The sequence below is a fragment of the Colias croceus genome, chromosome 20 (assembly GCF_905220415.1).
Source record: "Colias croceus chromosome 20, ilColCroc2.1".
Classification (NCBI taxonomy): Eukaryota; Metazoa; Arthropoda; class Insecta; order Lepidoptera; family Pieridae; genus Colias; species Colias croceus.
The window spans coordinates 6,161,292-6,172,653 of record NC_059556.1 but is presented as its reverse complement, the minus strand read 5'-3'; the positions used below and the strand labels follow the sequence as shown (position 1 = coordinate 6,172,653).

Here is an 11,362-nt window from a genome sequence, read left to right as displayed (position 1 = left end):
TTTAAATTCGCTTTTTTATTGAAGCAATAATTACATCAAATAATACTATACATATAGTTTACTATAGGTATTTCCATGATAAGGTTATATTGATTATGTAATTTAATTATTATGGTCTATGCGAATATTGTTGAGAATAATTTTACATACGTTTTATTGGTTTTAGATACTTTGTTATTTACAGTTGTTTTCACAAGATTTGTTTAAAGGAATGCCTATTATTGTAACGTAGGTAAAATTATCAAATTAATATTAGACATATAGTTACGAACCATACTCTACGTATAGTTTCATAAAATACGTAATTTAAATGTTTCCGTGTTTTTATAATTTCATAAATAAGTTTGTAGTCTCATTACTCGTTAATTATGATACAACTAAATAGAACATTATTATCCTAAATAAACCATTCAATAATTAGTAAATACCTACCGTTTTGATCTATTGTAAATAAAATCATTTCAACAAATTTACATATAGGTAGTATTATATATTTATTATGACACTAAAATAAATTGATTAAAATGTATATAATTTATAAAATTCATAATACAACGTTAATAAGCCTTTTTTGTAATAATATACTTCAATGCTGATTTAGCTACACATCAAATTATAATTTAAAATAAAATTATATGTAGGTAGTTAATATCAAAGTGAAATGAACGACTTTAAGTCAATTTCAACGTTCTAAAACTCTAAATTTAAATTAATTAAAACATTATATTATTATCGACATAACTCATGAAAGTTACGTAATTATAATCCTAAAATAAAGATAAAAATTGTTAAAACCCGGACTCTTATTTTAACATTTCTCATCTTTATTAGACATTATACTAATTAATCTCGTTGGAGACTGGTGTATTTGTAATTACCTTACAGTGATGGTTATCATCCTTATTTTATAAACTTATCAATAACTGCTGATACTTAAATTTTTTCTTTGTAATTAAAAACATAAAAAATACACGGTTCATACCTATATTTCATTTTCTTTTCTTTATCAGAAACATAAAATACAAATAATCATACTTATCAAAATATTATATTTTTGTATAAGTACTTAATAAGTTTATAAAATAAGGGTTATATAATATAATATTTTAAAGTTACGTTAATCATTATTTCTAATCTAATCTAGAATTCAATGATCAAACACTCCTAATAGACTTTCCACAACAATGCTTTTCAATATTTGTTTGTTTTTGAATAACATATTTATCTGTAGATGTTATAAACTTTTCGCATTTTAAATCCAGAATAAGGTTTTATATACAGTTGATTATTTCATTAAAAACTTAAGGTTTCTGCGTAGAGCGATTTGTATAGGTATCAATTCTAACTATGAAGCTTTTAGACCTACATATACACGCAAAAGAAACAGCTCAGTTTATTAGAGATACAATTATAAACTGGCCTATAATCATAAAACGTGATAACACACACTTATTACAAGTTAATGCAATAAATAACAATTTTATAAGGTATAAAATTTCGTTTCAAATAGACATTAAAAGTGGTTAAATATATCATATATGAAACGGCTATAAATTTCTAAAACATTACAAAACGGCTCAAAGTGCTCGATTGCTCGTTACATACGGTTAGGAGCGTTCGTTAATGTCATGAAATCTATTAAATATACAATTGCTTACGATTTTGCTACTGGATCTAAAAATAAAAATTGTTCAAAAATAACATTATAGATTTTTACAAAACAGTAAAAACAAAATGCAACAAGACATGATAGGGTAACAGTTAAAAAATTTGGTCCAGGAATACAAAAGCAAAATCAATAAAAAATATACTCATTGTTTGTGAACACAATTAGAAAATATCTAGATATGGTATATTTCCGATAAGCCTTATCCGAAGGGTCATAGCAGATAGCTAATTCAGCCGCTCGCTATATTCAAGAGTAAACCTTTATTATAGAAAGTTCTTCTAAAAATATTCTATTACACATACATAACATATATGGCAAAATAGTGATAGAGTCGGTAAGATAAGTGATTTCAAAAATTTACAAATATAAAGACATACTATAATGAAATTCACATTTAATTTATTCTGAATATTTTGATATCATAGATTTCATTTAGTAGGTATATAATTACGAAAACATTTAACAACACTAATTTCTATTAAAGAACTTTAAATTATTTATCTATTACGGTTGTTGCCGGAACCGAAGCGTTGCTGTAGTTAGGGGTGACCTGGAAAAAATAACAATATAATTAATATCATAGTATTGTCTTAAGTAATTTCAGGAAAAAATGTTAATAGTTCTATGCTTACCTCGGTTTTATCTCGTATGATGTTTACAGACCTAAAAAAATAATTTCAACATTACCAAAAGATATAAAAGAAGACAAGCGTTAATAGGAATGTAGAGCAATTGATTTGGTTATATTTTATACATGTTTTGAAGCCAATTAGATTTTTATCAAGGAGCCAATAATAGTTAGGCTTTAGCTATTTTTCCGTATAATTTCGTATAATTCAGCAGTGATAATCATGTTATATACCTACAGGTACCTATGTAAGATAATTTTTCTATAATTATTCTAAAAGCAAGCATTCGCTTTTTAAGAAAGTATTTGAATAGATATAGAATGTGGTATAGTTTGTTAGGGAAAAAGTAACTTGGGTTGACAGAATGAAGGTTCACATTCTAAATGTCTTGGAAAAGCAGACTAGACTAACGGGGATAAGACAAGCAAACATTCTTCGAAGAATGAAGATTGTTGATTTGGAAGTATGTGGAACCTAGGAGTATTACGTCACATTTGGTTATACAAATAGACAAGTAGATTATATATCATATAGACATTTTCACAAGAAACACGTTTGCATACAAAGCATAGATTTTTGTGATTCAACTATAACCATGTAACCGTGAATTTGAAAGAAATAATAAATCAATCGGTTAAGCCATATGAGATTAATCAACTATGAGTAGGTATATAGTTGAAACACATAAATTCCGTTTCCATAAACGGCATCAGACATTCTTATCAGACAGACAAGAATACGAAGAGACAATAGAACAGTCAAAGCCAACATGTAGATATATTTACATAATCTGAAACAGCTTTGGAAACTGCATCCCGAAAAAGCTTCTTCAAGAATTATCAAAATATAATTAATGATAATTATAAAGCAGCTGATTTATTTTGTAAACTAAGGGCCGATTTTTCAATCCTTGGTTAAAATTTATCCGTCCAATAAAGTATTACACGAAAATTTTAAAATGTCACCTGTAAACTGTCAAATACGGACAATTAGAATACATTTTTGAAATGGTAGTTTAATACGTTATTCGATGAATAAGTTTTAACCAAGGATTGAAAAATCAGCCCTAATTTAAATAAAATAATATCTTATCCATAAAAGATATCCTCTGTTTCAGCTTATGTTTCAGATTATGTAAATAGAGTACGAAGTAACAACGACACAACGATTCTGCCCACTTACCAAAAAGGCTTAATATCAAAATATTAATAAAATATAACATACTGCATATCTATATTCATAATATAACAAGTAACTTCTAAATTAAACTTCGGTTACCGAAACTTGTTCACACAAAGTTGGCTGAAAATTCGAGAAAAAATAATGGCATGATTAGTCTAATTTGTAATTCAAACAACAAAGAGCGACAATCTAATGTGCTAGTGTGCGATTTTGTGTGATGCTTACCAATGATTAGAGCCAAAATTATAATTCCAATGACAGCCGCGATTATCATCATCTGAAATGCGAAATAAACAGCATAATTTATCGTTTCATTCGTGGTTTACTTCCACAGACATATTATAATATATGTCTGTGTTTACTTCATTTAGTAATTAATTTAAATTATAAAGAAAAGGTGATATACTTAGTTAACATTTTGAAATCCTAGTTTAAAGGAATATATTTAGTGTAGACTCATGTACGTTACCTTTAAGTTTTGCAACCAAAATTTGCTCTTCAACTTCCCAGCCTGCTGTTCGAACTGTGAAGCTCCCTGTTGCAAAGCGTCTGAAAATTTGGATTTTTATGAAAATATTCATGCAAAGTCAATCAATCTTTTAAAATATATTAGAGCAATAGACATAGACAATGTTTGTGATCCGATATGATAGTTCAGGATACATCGCCTATTTTTGCAAGTGACTACTATCAAGCTAATTTTCCGTTTGTAGCTTTATTTTGATGAGACGCCCAATAATTTCGTGTACGAAAGTCTCGATTGTGGTAGCTAACAGAGATAACAAGGATAAAAATTTTTGATTTCATGGTTCTCAAATATTTATTAGGTACTAACTGAATTCTTTTTTGTTCAATCTCAAGATAATTACCTAAACTATTCGAAAACAATATTTGTCCTACAAAATCTATGGTTGGTTCAAAGAGTCCCCCTTTCCAAAGTGTATCGATAACGAGGTCATCATAAATGATTACTAACAAGCTGATTTTTTTGTTTTCACTTAGTTAATGTTTATATAATTCAACAGACATATTGTCCTACAAATTGCGTAATAAATATTTGAGAACCATCAAATCAAAAAAAATTTTATCCTTGTTATCTCTGTTAGCTACCACAATCGAGAGTTTCGTACACGAAATTATTCGGTGTCTCATCAAAATAAAGCTACAAACGGAAAATCAGCTTGATAGTAGTCACTTGCAAAAATGGGCGATGTATCCTGAACTATGATCTCAGGTTTACAACAGAATTAGGCAATTGACGTGTATATTTGTAGTTTGGAATCAGTATTATTTCTCGGAAAATAATTTGCATAAATAACGCATGTTGTTAAATAAAAAATAATAATAAATTGCATAAATAATGCATTAACATTAAACATTTTCAACGAAATTGATTAACCATCTATAAGGTAAGTACTTAGTACTAAGTTTGATACTTGAAAAATAAGTAAACTAATAAATACCTGCTCTATCATCAAGCTCTGAAAGCTTCTGATCTCTCTCCAGCACCTTCTCCACATTTGTTTTCATTATATCGACCACCTGTGTCAATTAACATAAGTTAAATATGTGAATGATAATTTTATCTTTACAAAATATAGGTAGGTATATAAGCAAAAAACATTAAATTGTAAAAACAATATAGCACCCTATGTATGTAAAAATCGGTTACTATGAATTACTGAGAAAGTTCTAATCAAAATCTTATAGTTCCTTAAAATGAAAGGCAACGTAAGAAAAATCTGATTTGTTGAATTGTGGTTAAATAATTTAAAAAACAATTTGTTTAATTGAAAAAAATAATATTTAATTATGATTGAATATAATTATGAATGTTATAATTTTTTTTGTTAGTTTTAATTAGTCTCGTGAAATAATAATAAATGTTAAATCATAACATACTTATTTGTAAAAACGTATAACTGTAAGACACTCCAATTCATACATTTAGCATTAAAGAATCATAATATTTTCAGTATTAGCATGTATTTTCAGTACTGATAACATTACCTCATCGACCTGCGCCTGCGTCTGCTGCAGGCGGCGCTGGGCTGCGATCTGCTGCGGCGTCTTCGGTCCGCCCACCGGCATGTCATCGCTGCTGGGAGCAAGACCGCCTTCCGTCGCCCTACGATAGTAAAAAGGTATTTATTTATTTGGATTTACCCCATCACGCATGTAAAATTCTGTTTAAATTTACCGTAAGCCAATTATTATTTACATTTGATTGATATACATATAAGATGGCGTTTTATTTATCTTTTCAATAACTTTTTAATGGATACATCGCTTTGCAAAACCATAAAATAGGATAAATAAGATCGTTAATTAAAATGTTTGAATAAAAAGTGACTACCTTTTAATAAAATAATGACGAGGAAAATTACAGAGCATTCGCACGGTCTATATTTACATGAGTAAATTGAAAACAAAGTCTGTCTCATTTGTCTTTATATTTTCACCGCAGAAGGAAACGATGAAAACGAAAGTAACTTTTTTTCGTACATATCGAAATGTACAAACTGCAGCCTTTGTACTCGATAATGCTTAGGTAATTGGTTGTCTAGTGACGGAAGGTTTCAATTAATAATGTTAGCTATTTACGCTGTAATTCTATATTTTCGAACTAAAGAATGGTTTAATGAGTTATATGTACTTTTATATATACTTTACGACCGGGCTCAGTGGCGTGCCATGACTGAGGCCTATGTCCAGCAGTGGACGAGTGTAGGCTGACAATGATGATGATGATGATGTACTTTTAAGATTTTCTTAAATTTTAAGTCAATTTAATATTTAATGTTTAGTATAAAGTTTGAGCTTAGATTCACGAAAAATATAAGCTAGACTATTCGTGACAATATAAGTTACCAACAAAAAACTTGAGTGCATTCGTAATTAACCCAATTTGAGACATTCGTGACGCAAAAACTATTTCAGCTGACGTACCTCCTGTTCTTAGGTTATATTCTAAAAATAAAGATATTAAAGTAAATAAGTTGATGTACTATTAAATAAATTAAATGACACCATAGAGTGATAGAGTAGAGTCATTTAGTAGTTATACCAAAGAGTAATACATATAAAATATTGATTTATTAATGTCCCAGACATGAACATAGGCTAGACTTATAAAAATACCTACGCCCAAAATGAAATAGCCGACAGCTTGGACAATAAAGGCATCTATTAGAAGATATTTTTCGTAGACGAGTTGGTGTCACGTAATGTACGTAATTGACATTTTCGGAGCAACGCTTTGTCCTTTGATAGAATGAAGCGAAACAAATGACGCCTGTAATAAGATAAACCGTTTGTCCTTTTCATGAATGTTCTTTATGCTAATAACTACTTATATTATGATCTCATCCGTATAAAAAAAATTTGTTGCTAGTACTTCGATAATTACATCATCGCACACTGATTAAAAGTTGCCTTAAATAGTCTCTATAGTAATAAACTAAATACGATATAGATATAGACGAGAATTATTATACTTACAATAAAATACGATAAACCGTAAACGCACATATACGTTCTAAAAGCTTATAAAGAAAACTATAATTAATTTAACGAATTCTCAATATGTATATCCAGAAAATATGCAGTGCTAATTTGACTTTTAAATTGTTATTCGAATCAAGCTTTGCTTCCACCGAAAAAGCTGTCTGAACAAAGAAATTTCGACGTAAGTAAAAGTTTCATTTACGCAAATAACAGGCTTCAGGCGTAAAGGTCAAATAAAGAAGAGGTCAATGCACATTAACACCCAGACTCCTATTAGGTTGATATATTGATAAGGTCATTTATACTTCTTATTTATATACTTACTTTCCAAGAAAATATAACCTTTGTGTTTTATATTGATCGTAAAATGTCAAGTTTTTATCAAACGTAAAGGTTGTTGATGCATACAACATAGCTTTTAAGAATCTCTAAATAATCTTTAAATAAGACTTATATCAATATTTAAAAAGTAGCCTATGTTCTTTCTCAGGGTCTAAAGATTGTCTGTGCCAAATTTGATCAAAATCGGTTGAGAGGTTTACGCGTGAAAACCATACATACATACATACATAATTACAAACTTTTCCTCTATATAATATTAGTATAGATATTGTAAGATAGGTATTATACTAAGAAATGTTATATTCAGTTATATTTATAAATTCGGTACTATTCGTGTGTGAATTTGTACATAAAAGAGGATTTTAAATTAAGCTCTACACTAAAAGACAGGTGATACAATCATTTAACTGAAAACTGATAGGTCAGAGGTCTCTAATCGATTATTTTCTTTTTCCAATACTGTTCTTTATATGCATAGATTCACATTTGAAACATTCGCAATTGCTTTTATTAATAGATAGTGCACTCCTATGCATGTTTATCTAAGTATTTTTTAAAATGTGGTCGTAAGAATTCTATGCAAAGGAGTAACGGTGAAAAAATAAGTATTCATCTGACACTCTTTGAACATATTTCTTAAAACCTACAGGCAAAAAGGAAATAAAAATTTTGTCATCTGTTTTAGGGCGGGACTGAAATAATATTGCGCCCTTAATATAACACCCCGTTAGTACCTATCATTTCTGAGCATTAACGATTACAATTTTACATACTTAGTAATGTTTTGTAGTAGAATTTCCAATGAGTTGCCCTTATGGTAAACAAGTGATAACATCAAAAGATCCCCTATGCTACGTGTTGCATATAAAAACACGCGTCCTTTGAATGTAATGTAGGTTGCATTTCAATGATTACTTATACAGCAATGTTAATTGGGTCAATTACTAAGTGATATTGCATGTTTATTAAAAAAATACTGTTAGTGATAATTTTAATGTCAGCTATAAGTTTTTTTAGAAACTCTACAACATACCCTGATTTGGGTATTAGGTAATAGTTCACATCTTTAAGAGATTTGGAATATTACCTAACCTACACCAAACTTGTCTACAACATTTTACTCATTCATTAAATCACTAGGTAGGTACACTACTTATTTCTTATTATATACCTAGCCAGTTATTTCGATGATCTTATCTATTTATAATTAATTAAAAGTATAAGTGTGAACGGAAGCTTACAACTAACCATTCAACCTATTCATGGGTCAGGTTTTCAAGGAGATTTTCATCTGAATATTCTCCATGTCGCTTCTTGTTTAAATTATCCGATATTCTAACCAAGCATATTTTACTTTTTTGGGATAAGAAGAAAATCGTTTCAAAGATATTCAACTTTTCGTTATTGAAAAGTATGTGCGTAATAAATAAAATATAGGACCTTATTCGCAAAAAGATACTTTCATAATTTATGTATGTATGTTGTTGTTTATGGACTATTGACTATAATTGAAAAGTCGGGGTGGGTTACTGGTCTAAAAGTTTGAATTAATAATCAATTAAAGTGCAGCGGGCACTGATTATAAAGTTGAAAATAATTGAGAGAAATCGTGTAAAAACGCAACTGAGAAAAAAAGTATTTCAATTCGTATGCATATTTAAATTATTTTTTTAGGTTATATTATTTTTTAATATAAGTACTCAAATTAGTTTTACAGAAAAGGGTTGCGTGTGCGAGGTAGGTATTTCAAATAAAATGAAATATACATAGTTTCTCGATTCGAGTTTTATTGTGTGATATAATCTTATAAATATTATACCCACAATTTATCAATCTTTACAAATATCCTTATGTATGTGTGATTGTCATCTATACATACCTATAATAAATCTGTAGAAGGGTCAATTCTGTACATTGAAAATATTGAAAAAATAACTAGCAGGGGGTGTTACTGGATCGATACCAAACCCAAATATGTGATTAAAAAAATTTTTGTCTGTCTGTCTGTCTGTCTGTCTGTCTGTATGTGAAGACATCACGTGAAAACTACCGGTTCGATTTCGATGAAACTTGGTATAATTATACCTTATTATCCTGGGCGTAAAATAGGATACTTTTTATCCTGAAAAAATACGTAGAAAAAAAAAATTAATCTCAATTTTTCAGTTATCCATAGACGTTGTTCTGTAGTAGGTACCGCGAACACACGTTGCGTATTATTATAGACCTAGCCGTATTTGGGTCCAATAGATATTTATAAGATGTCATTGTCCGAGTTACTCAAAATGGAGAAATAAACCATCCACGCAAAGACCGACATCCGCGCGGACGGAGTCGCGGGCGGAAGCTAGTTAAAAATAAAATAATTAACTATCCTCGTTTAATTAGTTTCCACTTTTCAGAGTGATGATTGAACGATTCTTTATATAAATACTCTTATGTGTTTAATTATCATAAAAAATTATTCTCATTAATTTAGTTTCCAATTTTCAGAGCGGTAAGTAATTAAAACGATTTAAAAACAATTGCAATTCAATTATAATGTTATTATAAGTATTTTGACTGACCGGTTGGCTTGGTTGGTAGTGGCTCTGCCTTCCAAGCCAGAGCTCGTGGCTTCGATTCCCGGGGTAAATATTTGTGTGATGAACTTAGATGTTTGCTCTGTGTCTGGGTGTTAAACATATATTAAGTATTTATTTAAAATTACACAAGCGAAAGCTGTGTGAGATCAGATCGTCCCGTGAGCGAAAATTGTCCCGAAATAATTAATCTCTAAAAATTGAAAAAGATAGTCAGTCTTAATAACAATAGACTCAGCCACGATGACGCATGAATCTATCCAACATACATAGGTACGTGGTAACTATCTACCATATAACTACTGTAAAAGTGAATAAATTCCGGGAAAAAGATCTAGTTGAAATAATTTACCTTAGCATAATAATATCTACAATCTACATATAATAGATTGATTTTTGAAGTCCGTTATGCTACGTACATTAAAGCTTTATTCTTTATTTTATGTAGGCTAAGTAAAAATTTTCTTTTATTTGGAACAAAAGTAAAAATCTTTTTTTTATAAAATGACGATACAATGATAAAGCAATGTTTTTTATTCGCAATTAAAAATTTAAAGAAAAAATAAATATCGGTATTTAAATATAATTCATGTCCACATATTCAGGACACTAAGCTTTAAAAATAATATTCAGAATGCTTCATGCCCTTATTCCGAAATAAGTATATTTCTTAGTATTAGATACTGCCTCGTGCAAAAATTGTATAAAATACGAATACTTACATTTTTCACAAATATGTATTGTCCGATGCGAAGATGATAAAAGTCCTCGAAATATAATTTTATAACGTTCACGAATATTAAAAGTCCATTCACTGATACTTCGCGAAATCTACCCCTCCGGCTTGTCGTCACTGCCCAAATGAATGTACTTTATGAATGGGATCCTCACTCGATTTCCCTATAAGAATATCGGCGAATAGCTATTTTTAGTTCAGTCGCAATCCGAAATAAAACAACCCCTTACTGCAAATATCTTACCCGGACACTTTCACAATGATTCCGAACGATATTTGACGATATTTAACGCAGAACAAACTGTAAAACGTGTGAAAATCGGATAAAGTAGGCAGACGAGAAAACCTTCCTTGACAGGGTTTTCCGAATTGTATGGGAGAGGGCGCGTCTGAACTTTCCTTAATAGGTACGAATGGACTAAAAATACCACTCGACATTTCACATCCACTTTAAACTTTATGAGCATGTACATTAAATTCACTTTTCCGCACACAGAATGGTTCTGAATGCGCATGTGTAATTCTCTTCGTGTTTGTGTGTGCGTTGAATAATTCACGCATGCGTATTCCATTTTTTGAGGGGAACAAAAATCAATTCTGTGAGTATGTGGGTGTTACGTAATGGCATAGACAAGTTTGCGTTGGCGACTCGCTCGCTTCTAATTGGGGTTAATCCATTCGATAACATTATTCATCTATTTTCTTATATATTTTC

At 29.7% G+C, this 11,362-nt stretch overlaps 1 protein-coding gene across 2 annotated transcripts; it reads right to left on the bottom strand.

Moving 5' to 3' along the window:
- Positions 1–11,011, bottom strand: LOC123700843 (vesicle-associated membrane protein 2-like). 2 transcript variants are annotated; one of them, XM_045648186.1, is made up of 8 exons: positions 10,892–11,011; positions 10,634–10,811; positions 5,491–5,608; positions 4,944–5,022; positions 3,950–4,029; positions 3,706–3,757; positions 2,302–2,332; positions 1–2,219 (listed from the first exon to the last, which is right to left on the bottom strand). In XM_045648186.1, coding segments are annotated over exons 2-7 (339 nt in total). In that variant the 5' UTR covers positions 10,636–10,811; positions 10,892–11,011; the 3' UTR covers positions 1–2,219; positions 2,302–2,324. The 2 variants fall into 2 exon arrangements, with proteins under 2 accessions (XP_045504142.1, XP_045504141.1); XM_045648185.1 differs by having other exon boundaries at positions 10,634–11,011.
- Between the last annotated feature and the right edge of the window lie 351 nt (positions 11,012–11,362).

Excerpts from the sequence above, each read along its gene's own strand:
- LOC123700843 (XM_045648185.1), bottom strand. Across the intron at positions 5,023-5,490 it reads CGCAGGCGCAGGTCGATGAG|GTGGTCGATATAATGAAAAC; the intron begins GTAATGTTATCA and ends TAATTGACACAG. Across the intron at positions 3,758-3,949 it reads TTTGGTTGCAAAACTTAAAG|ATGATGATAATCGCGGCTGT; the intron begins GTAACGTACATG and ends TTCGCATTTCAG.